The 9689-nt window shown below is 53.6% G+C and overlaps 1 protein-coding gene and 1 pseudogene across 1 annotated transcript; one reads left to right on the top strand and one right to left on the bottom strand.

The window, feature by feature from the left end:
• Positions 1-979: 979 nt before the first annotated feature.
• Positions 980-2778, top strand: LOC119359451 (annotated as a pseudogene).
• Positions 2779-7042: 4264 nt separating this feature from the next.
• LOC119359452 (4-coumarate--CoA ligase-like 9) lies at positions 7043-9166 on the bottom strand. The gene is made up of 2 exons (XM_037625639.1): positions 7536-9166; positions 7043-7465 (listed from the first exon to the last, which is right to left on the bottom strand). Exons 1-2 carry the CDS (start codon positions 9164-9166, stop codon positions 7234-7236), a joined length of 1863 nt encoding a protein of 620 aa, XP_037481536.1. The 3' UTR covers positions 7043-7233.
• Positions 9167-9689: the final 523 nt, after the last annotated feature.

Genomic DNA, 9689 nt, shown 5'->3' on the forward strand with positions numbered 1-9689 from the left:
GGGAGGATAAGACGAGATGGGCCGGGCTGCTTAACGGGCGCGCACAACGGACGTCACCCGCGCACCGCACGAGCCCAGCAACAACCAGATCGACTGACCCAAACTACGGCTCAATCGACGCTAGCTAGCCCAAATGAATAGGACAAAGCACTCCAGGCAAAAAACGCACGCATCTCAAATCACGATCCAACGGACCAGAAACCGACTGACGTAAAAGTCAAAACTCAGCTGACTGAAAAGTAGCTAAATTGTTTATTTTTTGTTCAACACACATGGCAAATTAGTCTACCATGGCAATCATTTTTTTCGCCACATTTTTTCTGTTGAAGTTCCCATCATCCCATTTTGAATATCTGTTTGTAAATTTATATATTAGAGGATGGCAGTTTCCAAAATTGTAATATCACATTGGTTTTATACACATTCACAACATGAAAAACTGTAATTTTCTGTACTTTGTTCCCTTTTCTTGTTCTTTTTTGTTTCTGGCATCTTCCTCCAAAAATAACTTTTTTAACTGGGCATGTAGGCCAAATAGGTGGTCGCGTTGGGCTCCTGGAGCGAACGCTCCACAGGACTGAATTCGTTCGCTGCGAGTTTCCTCGCAGACCGAACCTTTCGTTCGGGACGGGAGTGTCCCAGACCGAACGATCGGCCATTATCGACGTCATAAATTTTTCTACCCTTTTCTATCTTTTCTTTTGAAATTCCTTTTCTATCTATACTATTTGAACGCGCGTGATGGTTTTTAGGTTCCCTGAGTATCCTGCGTTATGCACTTCTCCACCAGGCGTGTATCTTTGGGTTAGTCGCTTAGAGATCGATAGACCATGTTTCTGATACCCCGGATTCTATATATCCGGTAGGTTGTTGTTTGCGCGATTTGTATCCATCATCAGGCAACAGCCGGCTATATATACACGCCGAACTAGATTCGTAAGTACTCGTATACGTATAGTATACCTATTCATCACCGCGATTCGCCGATTTGCCTTTTTTGCTTTCGGAGGAAGGTAGTTGTCGCCGTACGTAGATCGCAAAGTAAGGACCAGCTAGCGGAGGAGATCGAAGATGGCTAGCTTTCAGGTGGCCGACGCGTCGGAGTATCTGGCCATCACCGGCTGGGGCATCGACGACGTCAAGCTCGCCAAGAAGGCGTGGGTTTTTGTGGGGCATCTCGCCGGTGAACTATGAGTTCGAGGTGCACGCCATGAGCGCCGAGAAGCTGCCCTTCATACTCCCCGCGGTCTTCACCATCGGCCCCAAGATCACAGCTGCCGGGGGCGAGGAGTCGGACAGGAAGGACCTTGAGGCGCAGCTCCTCCTGTACGCCAAGCTCATCGCGCCGCTGCACAGCTCGAGGAGCCACGTCCCGGAGCTCGTCAAGGGGATCATCGAGGGCGAGACCCGCGTGCTCGTCGCGGAGCTCACCATGGAGGAGATCTTCAAGGGCACCAAGACCTTCAAGGAGAAGGTGTTCAACCGGGTGCAGCTGGAGCTCAACCAGTTCGGCCTCATCATCTACAACGCCAACGTGAAGCAGCTGGTGGACGTGCCGGGGCACGAGTACTTCTCCTACCTCGGCCAGAAGACGCAGCAGGACGCGGCGAACCAGGCCAAGGTGGACGTGGCGGAGGCCCGGATGAAGGGAGAGGTGGGAGCCAAGGAGAGGGAGGGGCTGACGCGGCAGAACGCGGCAAAGGTGGACGCCGAGACCAAGGTGCTGTCGGTGCGGCAGCAGGGCCAGGGGCTCAAGGAGGAGGCCAAGGTCAAGGCCGAGGTGCAGGTGTTCGAGAATGAAAGGGCGGCGGAGATCGCCGCGGCCAAGGCCGAGCTTGCCATGAAGAAGGCCGGGTGGGACAAGCAGGCCAAGGTGGCCGAGGTCGAGGCGGCCAAGGCCGTCGCCATCCGCGAGGCCGAGCTCCAGATGGAGGTCGAGCGCAAGAACGCCATGCGCCAGACCGAGAAGCTCAAGGCCGAGCAGCTCAGCAAGGCAACCGTGCACTACGATACACAGGCAAGTAACTAACCTACATGTATACATATAGTATATTACGTAGTCGCATGCATGCATGCATGCATGCATATACAGGTTCCGTTGATTTTTACGTGTGTGTGTTTTATCATTATGACTTGTGCTTGTAGGTTCAAGAATCAAATGCGCAACTCTATAGCAGGCAGAAGGCGGCGGAGGCAAAGCTGTTTGAGCAGATGAGGGTGGCGGAGGCGCGCAAGGCGCAGGCCGACGCGCACTTCTTCGAGCAGAAGATGGCCGAGGACGCCAAGCTCTACGCCAAGCAGAAGGAGGCAGAGTCCGTGGGCTTGGTGGGCAAGGCCAAGACGGAGTACGTGGCGTCCATGCTCCAGGCGCTCGGTGGCAACTACCACGCGCTCAGGGACTACCTCATGATCGACGGCGGCGTGTACGCCGAGATGGCGCGCATCAACGCCGGCGCGGTCAACGGCATGCAGCCCAAGATCAGCATCTGGAGCAACGGCGGTGGCGCGGACGGTGCCGGGAACGCGGCCGGAGAGGCCGCAGCTGGCAGCGCGCTGCAGCAGGTGGCCGGGGTGTACAAGATGCTGCCGCCGCTTCTGTCCACGGTGCACGAGCAGACCGGGACGCTGCCGCCGGCGTGGATGGGTGCACTGCCCAAGGACGATGCTGCTACCAACTGATCGTCCTAGTGCGCGCGTTCGAATTTCGTTTGTTCGGCGTTGTCCCAATATTACTTAGTTTTTTTTCTTTAAATGAATATTACTTAGTTAAGATTGTTATTTCCGACAGACACATTATATATTTCTTGTAGCAGATTTCCTATTCAGAAGTTGCCGAGAACAAATATTACTCTTAGGTCGATCAACTTTACTACTACCATGAACTTTTGAGTTGCACAAAAGGTTGTTTATATGTTTGTGTGTTTTTCTTACTGTACGGTACTGCTAATTATCATTAATCCCCTCCCCCCATAACTAAGAGCATCTTCAACGGCCGCGCGAAACGACGCGCGCGGTAAATGCAGCCTTTAGCACGTGCGGTGCGTTTTGCCGCGCTCCAGCGGCGGCGGGAAAACCACGCGCGCAGGAACCGCTTGCGCGCGCGTGAAAAGGCGCCAGCTCGCGCGCCATTTTTTGCGCACCGCTTCCGGCACGCTTATAAAGTGCGGCGCGCGCCACGTGCCTCTTCACGCCTCCTCTTCTTCTCTTCCTCTCTCTCTCTCTGCCACGCGCCGCTCCAGCGTCCCGCCACCGACGCGCCGCCATGCCGCCGCGCCGCCGAGTAGTGTCCGGCTACCGCGGCGTCCGCCTGCGCCCCAACGGCGGCTACTACACGGAGATACGCTCCGGCGATCTTCGACTCGGCCTCGGCACGTAAGGGACGGCGCGCGAGGCCGGCCGCGCGTACGACACGGCGGCGTGGCATCTAGGCCGGCCGCGCGGCCAGATGAACTTCCAGGATGTCTACACGCTCCAGCAAGCGCTCGACCGTGCCCCGCCGCCGCGTTTGAACACGCCACAAGACCGTGCGGAGCACGCCGAGCGGCAGCGCCACCTCCTCGTCGCCCAGGAGGACGAGCGGGTCATGGCGGAGTGGCGCCACCGCCACCCGGAGGACGTCGCCTACGAGCAGGCCTACTGGGCAAGGCGTCGCGAGGAGGACACGCGAAGGCGCCGCGAGGCGCAGTTGGACAGGCGTCGGCGCAAGGCGTTGGCGAACGCGCAGTCCGATCTCGTTGCAGCAGTTGGGCAGTCGTTCTTCACGCCGAACGATGATCGGTGGTTGGACATCTGGCTGGATACCTCGGACGACACCGCCGAGGAGGATAATGGTGATGATAGTGATGATAGCGACTTAGAGTAGTTTTTATGCAATCTATCTCTTTTTTTATCGTTTGTCGTTTTTAATTATTATGCAATCTATGTTTCGGATGTAAAATACCTTTGTATAAATATATGCAATCTATCTATTTTCCAATGCCAACATTTAGTCTAGAATAAGCGCGCGCTGCTTTTTTTGCGCGCTGCTGGAGCGGCGGGCGCGCTGCATTTTAGCGCGGCTGCTGGAGCGGGCGCAGCGCGCCGCACAGTCGATGCGCGCGCGGCATATGTGTTTTTTGCGCGCGGCGCGACCGGCGCCTGTTGGAGATGCTCTAAGGGCATCTCTTGTCGAAGCCCAAAACTTAACACCCAAAAAACCGTGAGTTTTTTTTTGAGAAAATTTTCAATCTATTCATCTTCAATCATATGGCAGTACAACGAATATCAGAAATAACAGAAGTTACATCCTGATCCGTAGACCACCTAACGACGACTACAAGCACTAAAGCAAGCCCAAGGCGCGCCGCCGTCATCACCCCTCCATCGCCGGAGTCGGGCACAACTTGTTGTAGTAGATAGTCGGAAAGTCGTGCTGTCAGGCCCCGTAGGACCAGCGCACCAGAACAACAACAACCGCAGATGAAGAATAACGTATATCAGAAAGATCCAATCCGAAGACACACGAACGTAGACGAACAACGACGAGATCCGAGCAAATCCACCAAAGATAGATCCGTCGGAGCCACACCTCCACACGCCCACCAACGGTGCTAGACGCACTACCGGAACAGGGGCTAGGCGGGGAGACTTTTATTCCATCTTCAGGGAGCCGTCGTCATCTCGTCTTCCTGAGCAGGACACAAACCATAACAAAACTGAAAGAAATGACTAAAAGCGGAGCCCTCCTACCGGCCCTTGCCGAGATCCACCGCGCCCCATGGCCCTAGGGCCACCGGAGAGGAGGCGGACCTGCGGCAGTGCCGGCGGGAGGCAAAAACCATAGCTTTTTTGGAGGAGGAGGAGGCGGCGGCTAGAAAGACTTCCATCTATATCGTTAGGGTTTCGCTCGTTATATAACAACCCAAATCGATAAGAGACTACATTCTAACCGATACCCAAAGCTTAATTCCAATTAAACTACTTTCCAATGCCGTGTTAATTCAAACCTTGGTGTAAACAATGCACCTTTTTTTAAAAAATGTGCAGTTCCCTCGACATTCCGGAACCTCGCCCGAAAAGGTTCAACCTCATATTTATTCCTTCTCCTTACTCAACTATTCTGGCAAGGCCATGTTGAAGTCATTTTCGTCTTCCTCCTCCTCGGGTGATAATAAAAAATGCTAGATGCACGGGATTACTACGAGCATTCACCGGACCCTCCCAACTAATCAAACTGGCCCCCTCTTGATTTTCAGCTGGGTGGGGCCCATCCCTCCCCATTAATCCAATCATGATTTGCTACTTCAAACCTACCCTGTAATAAGCCCGTGAAGGTCCGTTGATGTAGCATTTCTTGGCGATTATTCACCGAATAACTCTTGAACAAGCATGCTCATCTATCAACACCCCCTCCCCCACTTGGTTAGAAATATGCACATAAAAGGGGAAGTAGAAGAAATTTGCCTCGTCGTCCATTTGTCAAATAGAATGCAAACATGGGAGAGGAGGACACACGGGGGCAAGCTGGGTGAATTGTCCAACTACACAGTCTCTGGGAGAGAGCTTGGGTAAGATGTCCGAAGGCACGCGCATCAACCGTTGCCCTTGCTAGCTACCTCGGGTGTGACACGATAACTCGTGGCTGCTTGGCTCGGGAGGCGGCGATGGCCGATGGCAGAGTCGATGTGGTTGCAAACAAGCCAGGGTCAAGCATGGTTGCTGACATCCGATTCCCTGGTGGTGGGACGATGACATGGTGGCGGGAAGGAGATGGGTCATTTCTCGGAGGCAGCTTGGACATAGCTTGGCATTGAGAGAGGTAGGCAACAGTGTCGTGGGCTCGGTAGAGGTTTCCATGCCACCGGACTCCCGGATATGATGAGGATGGGCTTGGTGGCGAGGGGGCGGGGTAGTCGGCGAGTGGCTGGAGGGGGCATGGAGACGGGAATCACTGTGGCGATTGCAACCAGAAATGTCCTCTCGCCGAATTCGGACCGATTGGGGTGGGTTTGGGGCTTTGTCGACTTGCCCCTATCTTTTGCGAAGGGGACTTTTTTGGGGTTTGGCCTCATAACTTTTTTTACTTAAAGGTCTTTTGGAGATGAGTTAGACATACTTAAATCCTAAGAAATGGTAGTGTTTTTTCAAAGTTTAGGACTTTTTAGCGAGATGCTCCAAGTTACACTATGTTTGGCTTGTTCTTGTACACATTGGCCTATTGGGAGAGTGCAAGTTGGTAGTAATATGTCCGTAATTTCTGAAATCCACCTTCCCTTTTCTTCCTTGTTGTTTCATCTAGAGAGTGGATTTTGTCTAATGCATGGGAGGTCCCGTACATGGATTAGTCCATTGATTGTTCTGGGTGGGCCCTGTCATGCAATTTTTGGCGGTGATGGCATGCTCCACCCATCTAACCTCCCATGCTTTTATTTTAGCTTTTAAATTTGAATCTATTGTATCTTTTGAATTAAAGGTCCAATGTATGTTTCATTTGCATGTTTGTGTTACTTGTGATGAGGGCTTTCAAATAAGACCACTCTTGAATACATTTTGACGAGTTTTAAAATTTTACAAATTTCAAATACTAAAACTTGAAACTCAAACCTTAAACCCAAACCCAAGCCCTAAACCCTAAACCCTAAACAGTGAACTCTAAACCCTCAAAGGGAATGAAACTTGGTAAAATTAAATATTATGGCTATTATGTTTTAATATTTGGAACTTAGTACAATTTTAGAAGTTGTAGAAATGTATTCAAGAGGGGTCTTGTTCGAAAGTTCTCATCGCAAAGAACACAAATATGCAAACGAAGCTTAATTTGAACTTTCGGTTCAAAAGATAAAATAGATTCAAATTTGAAAGCTAAGATAAAAAAACATGGGTGGAGCATATGTAGTATTGCCCTATCTCCACCGTTGAATCACGAAAATGAAATTACCAAAATAGTTAGATTGTACTGTAAAAGGACTCAAATGATAAGATGTGTGCATGCATTCAAAAGATAAACCATGTGACTCTTCCTGTTTTTGATATTCAAATGGTTGTTATTATTTCCAAAGGCCAGTAAAAAAGAGAGGAGATTGCAGGCGGCAATTGATCAAAAGAAATCAATCGATTGCCAAAGTGTCAACTAGCATATCTGTATATAATCAAGTGTTGAGATATAAGTGGACACTCCCAATTCTGAAATAACAAAGATATATAGGAGTAGTTGTTGTGCATGCATGTGGGCTAGAAAGAAGCGGCAAATCCTTATTAAGCAGCTGCTGGTTTGATCATGTTGATGAACTCGTCCCTGAGTTGCCTCCGCAGGATCTTGCCGGAAACCGACTTGGGGATGGCGTCCACGAGGTGCAGCATTCGGAGCTTCTTGTACGAGGCCACGCGCGACGCCACGTACGCCATGATGTCTGCCTCGCTCTCCGCCGCGCCACTCCGCCGCACCACGCACGATACCGGGATCTCACCAGCCTCCTCGTCCGGCAGTCTGCAACAAATGACACACGAGCTCAATGACATGTTTTTGCCGAAGCAGACGTAGATGCATGGCTACTCACCCGAAGACGGCTGCATCTTCGACGGAAGGATGGGACAGGAGTATGGCCTCCAGCTCCGCAGGAGCAACCTGAAAACCCTTGTACTTGATGAGCTCCTTGATCCGGTCGACGATGAAGACGTCGCCGTCGTCGTCGATGTAGCCGATGTCCCCGGTGTGCAGCCAGCCCTTGGCGTCGATGGTGCGCTCCGTCTCCTCTTTCTTCCTGTAGTAGCCCTGCATCACGCACTGGCTCCGGACGCACAGCTCCCCCGGCGTGTTCTTTGCCAGGGACCGCCCGGTGTCGGGGTCCACGAACTTCACCTCCAGGTTGGGCAGGATGAATCCCACCGAGTTCCTCTTGGCGATGTGCCCCTTCTCCGGGTCGTCGCCGGCGTGCGTCAGCGTGATGCAGCTGTGCTCGGTCAGCCCGTACGCCTCCTCCACCTGCACGCCGGGGAACTTCCTCTGGAAGGCCGCCAGGAGGTCCGGTGCGAGCGGCGCCGCCGCGGTCATCACGGACTTGAGGGCCAGTCCGGATAGGTCGAACTCGTCGGCGATGGGGTTCTTGACCATGGCCAGCATCACCGGCGGCACCAAGGGCGCGAACATCACCCGGTGCGCAACCAGCGCGCCCAGGAACGTCCGCAGGTCGAACCGGTCCATCACCACCACCGTGCCCTTGTGCCGCAGAGTCGCGCAGCAGATGCCGGTGATGCCGTAGATGTGGAAGAACGGCATGAGCCCCAGCGTCACCACCTGCCCCAGCAGCTCCGTCCCGATGGCGAACATCGACGAGCAGAGGTTGGACACCAGGTTGCGGTGGCTCAGCATCACGCCTTTGGAGACCCCGGTTGTGCCGGACGAGTACGGCAGCGCGCACAGGTCGGACTGCTGCACCGGTTCCAGCGGAACCACCGGCGGACCGGTGCGGTCCGCCGCGGCGAGGAGCTCGTCCCAGCTTATCGCGCCGGCCATGAGCCCCTGTTCGCCGATACCGATGACCGGCACGCCCACGTCCTTCACCTTGTCGTAAGCGACCTCGTTGGCGACCACAAGCCTGGCCTCGGAGTCCTCCACCTGTTTCCTGATCTCGGCGGCGAGGGAGCGGGGGTTCACGCCGGAGAAGACCGCCCCGGCGGCCATCACACCGAGGGACACCACGGGGTAGACGGCGAGGTTCGGGAGCGCGACCACCACGACGTGGCCCTTCCGGATGCCCACGGATCGCAGAGCCCTGGCGAACCGCGCGACGTCACGGGCCACCTCGCCGTAGGTGTAGGACCGGCCGCCGGGAGCGGCCTCCACAAGGGCGACCTTGTCGGCGTAGGCCTCTGCGCCCGCCAGCACGAAGTCCGGCACGGTGACGCCATCCGGCACGGCCACTGGCGGGAACCTGCTCCGAAAGATGTGCTCCTGCTCCCCCTCCTCCTCCATGACGGCGATGGCCGCGTCACCCATGCTGCGCTGGCGGTTGTGAGAGGCTTGGTGGGCGGTGGTGAGTTGGAAGGCTGCGGCTTTGCTTGAATTTGTAGAGATGAGGGGTTTTGAGGAGGAGTGGCGAGAGGAAGACGAGGGCATGCTCGTGGCGGTGACACAGTTCTTGTGTGTTGCCAAGACAAGTGGTATGTAGGTAAGGTTTGGTTGAGTCATGGCCTTTTGGCTTACAAAGAGTGTGTCCAATCCAGTCCATTATCATCATGCATATGGAAGCACACAAGAACCTTCACTCTGGGATTTAGTTGTGTTAAACTTCTTTGACTTTAAATCTCTCTGTATAAGAGCGGCCCTAGAGTTTGTACATGCATACGGTGTGTGCGTCGAGTTTTTTTATTAAAAAAACATTCCTCTAAATTTTATTGATCTCCAAAAATTCTTATTTGGACGTCCGAACTGAGGTGCATGAAATGGATTTGGTATGGGAAATGTTTGACAACGAAGCGTCGGCAGAACTTTGCGCCGGATACGTGCGTGACGTGTGATTCCCTTTCGATCAAGGGCTCTTTATTACGCCAGGTCACTCGTCCACACGACCCCACCCGCGTGCAGTTAGCTTCTTATCCAGCTCTCAACCGTTCTTCTTTCTCCTGCAGCTTTTTCTCTCTCTCCATGTGCGCTTGAGGCATGTCCCCTACAAAGCACATCGCCTAGAGCAGATCCCACTCGCCGCCCCCCC

The sequence above is a fragment of the Triticum dicoccoides genome, chromosome 2A, assembly GCF_002162155.2.
Source record: "Triticum dicoccoides isolate Atlit2015 ecotype Zavitan chromosome 2A, WEW_v2.0, whole genome shotgun sequence".
Lineage (NCBI taxonomy): Eukaryota > Viridiplantae > Streptophyta > Magnoliopsida > Poales > Poaceae > Triticum > Triticum dicoccoides.